General features: G+C 47.2%; 1 protein-coding gene across 5 annotated transcripts in view; it reads left to right on the top strand.

The window, feature by feature from the left end:
* LOC119404128 (uncharacterized) overlaps positions 1-10438 on the top strand; it is a 59158-nt gene extending 48720 nt beyond the window's left edge. Inside the window, exons 2-6 of one of the 5 annotated variants that reach the window (XM_049419215.1) lie at positions 4245-4349; positions 6730-6801; positions 7910-7960; positions 9799-9852; positions 10188-10438. In XM_049419215.1, coding sequence (XP_049275172.1) covers positions 4259-4349; positions 6730-6801; positions 7910-7960; positions 9799-9852; positions 10188-10342 — 423 coding nt within the window. In that variant the 5' untranslated portion in view covers positions 4245-4258 and the 3' untranslated portion in view covers positions 10343-10438. The remainder of the gene's footprint in view (positions 1-4244; positions 4350-6729; positions 6802-7909; positions 7961-9798; positions 9853-10187) is intronic. The other 4 variants (XM_049419216.1, XM_049419213.1, XM_049419214.1 and 1 more) reach the window with 4 other exon arrangements.
* Positions 10439-10997: the final 559 nt, after the last annotated feature.

The raw sequence follows: 10997 nt of genomic DNA on the forward strand, positions 1-10997 counted from the left end.
AGCTCCCCGTATTTGAAGTCGAGTGTGGTGAGCCTCTGGCCTCCGCTTTTCGGGACGAACGGGAGAGAGACTTGGTGAGTTTGTGCAGCGTTCGCTTGTGTTAGACTTAAGGATCTCGGGTACAGACGTTGTTTTGTACTAATCTTCCTAAGGAAATTGGCACTTAGCAATTGGATCCGTATTTCCCAAGTCGCAAACGTCGTTTGCGTGGTGCAGCTTGGTGGGCCCGTAGATGAATAAGTTTAAAGCCATTTTCAGAATCGGGACGAGAATCATGATAATTATATACAGCAGACTACCACAGCCGAATATTAGCGTTGTGCCTTAACCTTCGTATGCTTGGAGAGGGAGGTTGCCCGCCAAGAGCTCTCTCTACAGGCCGAGGATGCTCCGAGTGCAAATACGCACTGTACACACGCGGGGAAACAGAAAGAATGCGGGCCACCGTTCCTGACACGAGAGACAACGTCGGAAGAGCCTTCGCGCTGGCGGCAGGCGTTCAGGGTAACGCTCGCAGAAATACGGCGCGGCGGGGGTACACATATGTTGATTATTGATAGCTGATCCTACAGTGCGGAGTAAAAGGCTTGACCACTAGGACGCGATGAATGGCCCTCAATGTTTCGAAGCCCACTACCATATTTTATACAAGTTCAGCAGCGCGTGTGCTTGTGCATAAATGAACACTTTTATTTCAAAATACGGCTAGTAGTTGGTCCTGGCCAGACCGCTCAGATGGAGGACGGAAGACCTTGTCTTCCGTATCCTCCATGGCCTGCTGGATAGCTCAGTTTGGTGCTGTAGATCGGGCTAAACAGCGTGTTCCGCCATCGCCCTCGGTTGGGAGATATGCTCGTTAACTAGAGCTCAAAACAAATTTGTTGAGCTACAGCAATGTTCTAACGTAACATTTGAGGTTAAATGGAAAACAATAACAGACGACCACTTCTGTACCTCAATTTCATGCTGTGGCTTCGAAATAAAAAAAGAAATACTCCGTTTACTAATTGTGCTTTACGCTCCAGCTGATCACCGGCGGCGAGTTAAAGGCCACCCCAAATGTCCTTCTATCACCTCACCAAAGCCGAAAATTCTCTTCCCTGTTTGAATGGCCTGCAAGAAGAAAAAAAAGAATAACTTTATTGATAAGTTTGGGGTAAGGGGTCATGGGCTCAGTGGGCTGGGCTTGACCCAAGCGAAGGGCTCCACTGCTACTGCCGCCTGTCTGACGTGACCCAGAAGCGATAGCGGCACCTCCGGGTCCGAGCTGGCGAGCCGTGCTTTCCATGGCTCGAAAGTGTTAGACCAGGGATGTCAAACACGCTGCCCGGATCCTTTTCGTTAGCGGCCCGGCCCGCACATGACTATCTTCGTCCGACATTTCCTTTTTGTTTTCTTAGTAGGATGTCCGTGAGCTAGGCCCGTAGGGAGGATTTTTTTTCGGAGGGGGGGGGGGGGGGGCACTTGCTGAAAACCTGACTATTTGATAAAAGCACCTATCCTTATTATTTATTTTTTGATAAAAACACCTACTTCACGTTTTTATTTGTCTACGGGTCCCGTGAGCTAGACGTGACTGGTCTCAAGCAATCTATTCATGTGGCCACCACGTGTTTGAAGCATAAGCGTGGAAAAAACATTGGCGAAGCTTGCACTTGGCCGCGCAAGGCTTTGAAACAGCAAAGCTGGTCGATTCAAGAGGTTTACTTGGCGTTGCACTTGGTTTTTTTCCTTGCCTCTTCTTGACTAGCATATTGTGGATCTTGCCTTGGTCGCCGGTTCGCTTCAAGTTCTCTAGCTTAGTAGGCTGGATCTTCTCGTCGACAACGGATACGCTCCCTCGTTCAGCAGCACACGAGCCCCGCAATATGAAGCTTCTTCCTCGGGTGTACGGATCTTCTTTGGTCGTCCCATGGCTTTAAACTGGCATGGGATGCTATGCGCGGTGGTCTCCATGGCAGAGCGCGGCTTTACATGACGTCACGCCAGCTGTGCTCGGCGGGGCGCGGAGAGCTTTTTTTTTTTTTTTGCGATACCACTGCCGTCTATACAAGGCTATGCTATGCCCTACTAGCATGCCTGGATAGCCGAGTGGGTAGGAAGCTCGCCTTCGGATCGAGGGTTGTCGGCCTCGAATCCCGCCATGGCAAGATTTTTTTTTTCGGCAAGAATTTATCTCCTCTTTTTCTTTATATCTGTCTTTTTTTCTGTCTCTCTGTTCTTTTTCGCCCTTTCTCTCTCTCTGTAGTCGTTCTGTCACCCATCAGCGTTTTACAGGCCATCCCGGAGCGGTGAGTAGTGGGATTTGCCCGAATTCTGTGCACATACCCGTTTCATAATGATGATAGTTTTTTGCAACACCACTGCGTCTTCATGGTTTGACTAACAGCTTTTGCTTTAAAACTACCATTTTAGTATCGGCGTCCAGATTTCAGCCATTCTGCAGATTGCTATCGATGTTTATCGAATCCTGACTGCAAGTCCCCGAGAAATGAGCCATATGTGAGATATGGGAAAGGCTTCCTTTCAAATGGCAATGTTAGCTGTGATTAGCCGTGTTCTTGTTCAAGCCTCCTCTCCTCTCCGCTTCCACCTTCTTCACTTCCCGGCTCTTGTTTGACTCATTTGGTGAATGCGGCCCGCTGGCTCAGGTGAGTTTGAGACCCCTGTGTTAGGCACATTAAATTGACCTAAATATGTATTTAAATTTGGCAATCTGTGTTAGCAACCACACGAAATGTAGTGAAGCGATGGCGATCCGCCATACAACGGACAGGCGTGCCGATACAGCGTCGAAAAAATTTTTTTATTGTTTTGTAAGTTTGGAAAGACCCTCGTTTGAGTCCTACAGAGATCTATGACGTCCTCCCCTTCGAACGATTCGTGTGTATGTGTGTAGGAGGCGGGGGGAGGGGGCTGTATTTTCATCGTTTACCCAGCTGGTGGCAAGAAATTCGCGAGGGGCATGTTTGGGCAAGTTCGAGTGTGGGTGGTTTTCTTAATTGTCCCGAAGTGGCATGAACAGACAGCAACCTTGAGGCAGCTTTTTCCCCCAGTTTTTCACTCTTTCCTGGCACTCTTTGCCGCTGCATACGGCAATGCAGTTGATCAAGAGCCTTCACAGTCAGAAGCAACTCCTCAGTCATTTTATTTCTTTTTTCTTTTCGACGCGCAAGCGCTTCGTAAAACCCATCAACCAGAAGTGAGCGGTTCAACCGTCACCTTTAGGGAATGTTGACCACTCGCAGCCACGGTTGCCCGCTGCCGATATTAAGCAACTGTTCTCGTTCTTCGCTCTCCGTCTCCAGAAAATTTCACACGGACCGTGTTCGTACTTCGCGCGCTTTTTTTTCCCCCGCAGTGGTCCTATAACAGGACCTCCGAGACCAGGCGCGCCTTTCCGCGTGCTCCCAAAGCTCAGAGGATTTGCGCGAAATCCCCCCGTTTCCTTCCGTCTCCGAGTGATGGCGCTCGTTTCGCGGCGGTGATGTTATGGAAACCGCGCGCTTTGCGTTAGTTGTGTGGTTTCAATTTGAAATGATACATAAGAAGATTCTACTGGATAAGAATTCATTTAAATATCACCATACAGATGACATGTACAATGGTGAGCAATATGAGATGGAACACTGAAACTACCTTTTAAAGGTGATAGCGGCTAGACGCGCAGCTGGCAAGCGCAAGAGAGTTCATAATACTAAATACTATACCAGAAAGGTATCTCTTGCAATTCAGTACGTGAATTATTGTTTATATCACATTTTTTTAGATTAGGAGATTTAAGCGTAGCTGGGCTTTTCATGTGAGGCTATAAAGGACGGACGGCAAATTTTAAATATCGTAGCGAAATCAGAACCCATCAAAGGACAGTACACTCGAAGGTGGTGGAGAAATGAGACGCTTTAGATTAGAAAACCTGCGTGTTCAACACCTGTTGTTCCATTAATTTTTACTCTTTGAGTTAGGCTACAACCTTTTTCAGCTCAACACATTTGCCCGACGTCGCTTTACCACTGACTGAGGTTTTATAGTTTTGCTTTCACTGTTGGCTTGTAGTACTTAATGAATGCTGTAAAACAGGGAAGACATATGTTGAAACGTTTGCTGTATGATCTGAATAAACAACTCGTGCCACGTTCATCTACTAATGACGTCATAATGAGTGAATTTCAAGCGCATGCAGCCTCGTTTCACATCCAGCGCCTTGTCTCACTTCTTTAAACTATACTTGTGCACTGACAAAGGTGCTGCCATCACGATGGGAAACGTCCAACTGCCTGCCAGCGGCCGGAGAACTCTCCAGGCGATGACCATGGTGCTGATGGCCCTGGAGTTCATCCTCGCCAACGGTAATTGCCTGCCGCGCTCACACACAATATATAAGTACACGATTCATACATCGAAAGTGTAGATTGAGTAATAGCAACGGCTAGAGAGTAAACATACTTGACATGCTGATACAGGTTAAGCTTTAAGGTTCGTTCACACCTCCGAATAGCACCGGTCGAGCCACCGAGTTAGGCGCAAATAGCCGCTTTGGTCGCAAAGCCACTGCTTTGACTCAGTCACGTGCTGCTCGATCTTGCAGTCGCGCGACTGTGGTCGCAGTTCTCTGGACCAATCAAATAGGCAGGAGCAGGGCGCTAGCTTATTTTATAGGGCAATGACAATGCAGGTATATGTGAATTCTGTGTGGCGACGGGTACAGGTCGCACACAGGTGTGAACATTGGTCAGCCTGAGCCGCTTCCCGGTCGCCAGTCGCAAATGGTCGCGCGTCCGGTGCTAGTCGCAAGTGTGGATGAGCCTTTAGAAAAAGAAAGCTGTCATCAATTGAGTGGTTGCTTTTAGAGGCCAAATAGTACAGTTGACTTGTGAGTTAAGAGGCGGTATGTTGTTCGGGTTTAAATTTGGATCACTTAAAGACATCCATAACGTAAAAAAAAATATATCATCGTACCACCCTTCTTTATCGAAATGCGGTCGTCATGGGAACGAATCGAATTCTCGACTCCATACCCAACGGAGGAACGTTGGGTATAGGGTCACTGCGATGGGTCAAGTGATCAGGCGCCGAAGGGAATCAAACGGGGAAGTATTTTCCACGATTCAAAAGAAGGCATAATGAGAAACCAAGACGAATACAACGTATAACACATAGGCCAGAATTTTCATCGCTTCCAGGGGGTAGCCATCTTCGATGGGGGGCTGCTTATCACATGAAACGGACGACCACGATAATGTCCGGCCTGTACTTATCGCATGCTGGCTGCGCTGGCCGAGAGTGTTGGCTCGCCATCAGCTATGACGTAACAAAGCCCACAGTCTCTAGCGCTAGCCGCGCTTACCGATGATAACTGGGATCAGGATTGTGCATGCTTGCTCTAAACGTGGATGCGAGAGTAGAAATAATCTGGCCTATACGCGCCACCAACTTGATAGTAGAGCGAAAGTGTTTGGTGTTCCCGTTAACGACGGATCACACAGACAGTCTCATGTACACTCAACGTACACGAAGTTCGTGCACCCCTAGCTCTTAAAAAAAAGAACTGGCCTTGCTGTTAAATGTCGTAGACTACGCACGCAGACAACTCTTCTATTTTGTCGTTACCGTCTTTCCCCGCAGGATATCGTGAGTCAGCCGGTCCTGCATTCCACTAAAGTTAGAACTTACCAAAAAAAAAAAAATATCGAGCGAAACGCTGCCTATTTATTCTGTTAAACGCAGACTGCAGCGCGGTTTCCTTTTGGTTACATACGCTGTACAGGGTGTCCCAAATATCACGCAGCACGGTTTAAAAACAGAGGAACGTTGTTACGCAAAGCACACCTAGTACATGTCGTTCTCAGTGTACTGTGGTAGCCACTACTAATTTTTCGTTAATGAGGTTTAGTTAATTAGTCATAATTATGTTTCTAACTCGACAAGTACTCACCTAATCATTAAAATGTCAATAAGGCATATTTAGGCATGCTCAAATAACATCTAACTGCGTTATTTCCAGCCGTAATAGACGCCGTAATAGACTGGCCGTAATAGACGCAACAGTACCACGGCCCGTATGGTGCATCACGCCAATTTTGTGACGCCCCACTCAGCAGTGTGACTGCGACACACTGGCTGTGGACTTGCACAGGCCTACTACATTCGCCACCTCCGTGCAACAGGCCTCGGGCCTGACAGACTGCCCGACCTTGATCGCTGGATTCCCGGGCCGTTCCACGGTTCACTCTTACACTTCCTAATATCTGTACTAATAATAATACCTGGGGTTTAACGTCCCAAAACCACGATATAATTATGAGAGACGCCGTAGTGGAGGGCTCCGGAAATTTCGACCACCTGGGGTTCTTTAACGTGCACCTAAATCTAAGTACACGGGCCTCAGACATTTTCGCCTCCATCGAAAATGCAGCCGCCGCGGTCGGGATTCGACCCGCGACCTTCGGGTCAGCAGTCGAGCGCCACAACCACTAGACCACCGTGGCGGGGCTACTATCTGTACGTGCATCTATGACACCGCATTGTACTAAGCCTGAGGGCAGACTTTCGAAATTAAAAAAAGAAAGTGTACCGGCGCAAAAAGAAAGATGACCGACGAACGAAGAAACAAACAGACGGGCAAGAAAATGTCTGATACAAAGTCGCATCTAGGTGAAACAACACACCAACGACCTAGCAGGCGCGAATGAGCATATAGAGAAACAAATAACAAAAACATTTTCGCAGCTCTTCTGGAGGATGAAATGGCCGCCCTCTCTTCCTCCGGGTCCACGTGGAAGGAACCCGAGAAACGAAACAGTGAGTATCCGACCGTGTTTACTACCGCGGCTCGCCTAGAAAAGCACTTGTAACCTAGGGTCAGTGTATAACGCAGCTCGGTTTTCATCAAGTCTTTACAGCAGTGAGTTTTATATGGGTTGTGTTGGCTGTACCCAAGTGCTTGCGCGTGTTAAAAGTCTCTTCGCTGGACCGCTACTGGAAGTTTTCGTTTCCTTGTTAGTCTAAACCTAGCGCAGAGTTGCCAACAGGCAGCTACGGAGGCTAACAGTTCCTTTCTCAATTTTTGCTTTTTATGTATATATCTCTCTCATTTTACTTGCGCGGGTACACCCTACGTGACATCAGTTTGATGAAAAGGGGTATAGTTACAGAAGGTCTCCTGAAAAAAAAAAATCCAGGAGTGGCCTCTACACAGGGTGGTGCGTCTGGTGCCTTAGTTCGAATGATCACACATAGAAGGCTTGCAGTGACGTCACTGAAACACCCACGGCGGATTACCAACAATGTAGGGCACGAAGTTTGTGATTTGACGCTAATGTTATCAGTAAATCGCACGCATCTTCTTTCGTTGTACATGTACAGAGTACAAAAAACGTTATTGATGCGACCTTGCCGTAATCAAATCAGCCATGTTGGAGTACCAGTACGTTAAGAGCTTGCGTCCATGAAGTCGCGTGCAAGCTATCAGTAGTTATTCCAACACGCAATATATACAATAAGTGTTGAAAGATATAAATATCGCATAAAAAATTGCGCCGCGTGGATTCTAGGAATCCCTGTGAACGAAATCGAACGTGGTGGGGCTAAAAAAACAAAACAAAAAAGAAAAATCCTCACGTGACAAGAAGTTTCGTTGAGTGGTCGTTTAAACTTCTCATTCCGCTTGTGCTTATCGCGCTGTTCGTTTGCTTTGTATTTCGATCTAGCTTTTGCTTCGTACAATGTATTCATGTGGCGTAAACGGCTACATTTCAGAAGACTCAGGACCCGTACTTACAAAAGAAATGCTCTGACGTTAGAATAATTATGAATGAAAAATTGTAGCCGATTTGGACGTCAGTTGTATTAGTATTACCATTGCTATATATTGCAATATGCTTCTTTATTTATCTTTCCTTTTTTTCAGCGTGGTGGTCCAAGCGAGCCAATGCGAAGGATGCCGGTAAGAGGACCAATGGTAATCAGCCTTTTCGATTTCACTCAGTTCCGCAGTTGACAAGAGAGGGCCACGTCCCCTGGTGGCCAGCGTTAACACTTACAATACACTCAGTGACTGTTACGTAGTAACACCGATACTAAGAAATTCCTGTTGTCACCACGCCAGGTCACGTGAGGACAAAAAGTGGCCTGGAATCTACCAGGCTTGTGGTATATGCGTTCCAAAAAATCCTGAATTTCGCTGTACTATCACCCTTGACAAGGATAATCTGCCTAGTAATTTCGTAAAGATAAATGCGTGTGTAGGAGATCTTAGAATCATGTCTTATACCAGCTACTTCTTGCTTATTAAGAAATCACAACAGTATCAGTGAAACTTAATCGTCACAAGCGCACGAAGAGTAATAAAATACAATGTGAAGATAAGGACGGATTGCGCCAACGCATGCGCTGTTTGCAGCTGCGGTGATGGCTCAATGGTCGCTTTGCTGAATGTTACGATAACGTTGGTTCGATTGCCGGGCGCGGCAGTCTCATTTAGATATGGCAGAATAGATGTAGAAAAAGAAAAAAAAAAAAAACATCCGTGCAGATTTAGACTTCGGTGCGCGTTAAAGAACCCCAAGTGGGGAAAATTATACAGAAGTCACCGCCCCTAAGGCGTGTATCGTAAACATCTCGCGGCTTTGACACGTAAAGCTACAAATTCATTTACATTAATGAGATGTTCCCGGAAGGTTCAAGTAAGCCTATTGTATCGTCACAACAAACACACAAGGCCTAGCAGGCGATCGCAAGAAACCCTCGCAACAATCGCGACAAGTCTATTTTGCTGGATTAAAATATATTTAAATACCCACACCCGTATGTCACAATAAACACATAACTAATGACCATGCTTTAAAAAAAAAGATAACCGAACTGCAATAATCTCGATTATTAAGGAGACGGAATTTGAAGAGGCACCTAAGCATGCCTTTAACATTTGCCCGTGAAGCACCGGAAACGCTGCACCGATTGTCTCTCGCTACACGACGTTAATGAGTCTGAATAAGAATGAATTACTGAGAGAGTTGGAAAATGTTAATAACGCACAGCACAAAAGGAGATATGCAAGAGCAAGAAATCTTCCCTACTTCCTTGTATATGTCCTTTCGCGCTAATTAGTAATTTAGGTGTAATTAGCGGGGCAGTAGCCACGGAAGACACTAGGCGAACGTATAGGGTGTCGCATAAGAGAAGCCACTTAGCGGCTTCAAAAAAGAAATGTAGGTAACACGCCACACTATAGAAAGGCTGCAGGGGCGGCGTGAGGATTTACTTAAGGGGGGTGGGGGGGGCTCACCCACATGTGAGTAGCTTAGGATGGGGGGGGGGGGATTGCAGCCCCGTCCTTACCCCACCCCGTCTTTCCCGGTGCTGCTCCTGAAGCCTTGGAGTCGTAATTAGGTGTGTGAAGTGACTGACGTGTACTGCTGCCTACCGTGAAATGCTGCAGCTAACAAGGGCTGAAAAGGCGTCCCAGCTGAGCCATTTCCATAAAGTTTGAGGATGTCGTCATCGACCGTCGTATCGCTGAGTGACTATGATACCGCGCTGCTGCGCTCTAGGTCATGAGTTCGATACTAAATGCAGCGGCCATATCTTACCGCGCATTCGTTGCACGTTGAAGAACACTAAAGCGGTTGAAAGTAGTACGGGGTCTTCCCCACCCCCTTCTGAGCATTCATAATCTTTTATTTTTATGAAAGTAGTACGGGGTCTTCCCCACCCCCTTTTGAGCATCCATAATCTTTTATTTTTATTTTTTTTCTCCTTTCACGCTGCCATCGTGTCTTCGCTCAATCACGTCGGCAGAGCCAAGTCTCGAACTGGATCTACCTCTTTGCGCCCTCGTGGTTTCTGCGGCTGGTAAGTACTGCGACAGCACAAGTTACTGAGTCCATAAAGATAAGCATCTCAAACAGCTGAAAAACGTCTTGAAAGTTACACGGACGCCATTGACTTCAAGAAAAACTCACAGGATAACTCATGTATTCACCTATGACGATTCGAAGGCGAAAGCCATCTCCTCCTTTTTCGTAGTCGATGTATTGATCTAGACGCGGCATTGCCAGGGGCCAAGAATCCACCACATAGCGGATAAACATGCGAGGAAACGCCCCGTTATTCGTTTGCGTCGACGATCATCGGCGATCGTTTCTTCGTGATTCACTTAAGCGCCTTTTTCGCCATGTTCGCTGCAGGTTGCTACGTGGAAACCTGCGTACCCCTGGTGTTCGAGTGCGGCCGCACCTCGGATAACAAGTCCGGCTACGCCAAGTGCCGCAGCGTGCACAGCGCCTGCCTCGCCCAGTGCGTCCGGAACCTCAACAGAGTCGGCGCGAACCTCCAGAAGTGACTAACCCCTAAGGGTTAAAACAATTAAAAAAGAAGAAGAAGAAGAAGGCTGCACGGCGAGCCAATAAAACTCTGGCACTGAATGGCGCAACCCTGACATGGCGTGCGACTCCATCCCGTCTTTTCTTTTTCGTTTTTTTCCCTTCTATTCTGCAATGAATGACGAATGGTCACCAAACCAAGCGTGTTTCTTGCATTGCTTCTGGCTTTGGTTTCCTTCACATCGCTAGCCGTTTATTCTTTCGACACAAATTTGCATCTAATAAATTTTCTCCGTGACTTCAAAGTGCAGGCAGTGTTCATTTATCAAGAAAAAAGTCACAGTTTCGCCGCAACGGCGAAGCGATGATTGCGATAGCAATAAATTGTAATGTAACGCTAAGAATGCAAAGCAGCTCGAAATTGCCAGCGCGTCGCTCGAGCCCAAAGAACGCACACAGGACCAGCGCGAACTAATGCGTCACAGCTCGACACTTGAAGCGCACTGCTCAAACATAAAGCAGGACGCACGAAACAAGCGAACAGGTACACACAAGATGAGCGCGAACTAATTATCACAGTTGTTACTTATTTCTGTTTGTACAGCGCGCTCCTTTCGCAAACGCGGCCGCTGCAGCGAGCGAAGCGAAGCATCCCACCGGCCGCCCCTTCTTTCC

This window comes from Rhipicephalus sanguineus, chromosome 9 (assembly GCF_013339695.2).
Source record: "Rhipicephalus sanguineus isolate Rsan-2018 chromosome 9, BIME_Rsan_1.4, whole genome shotgun sequence".
Lineage (NCBI taxonomy): Eukaryota > Metazoa > Arthropoda > Arachnida > Ixodida > Ixodidae > Rhipicephalus > Rhipicephalus sanguineus.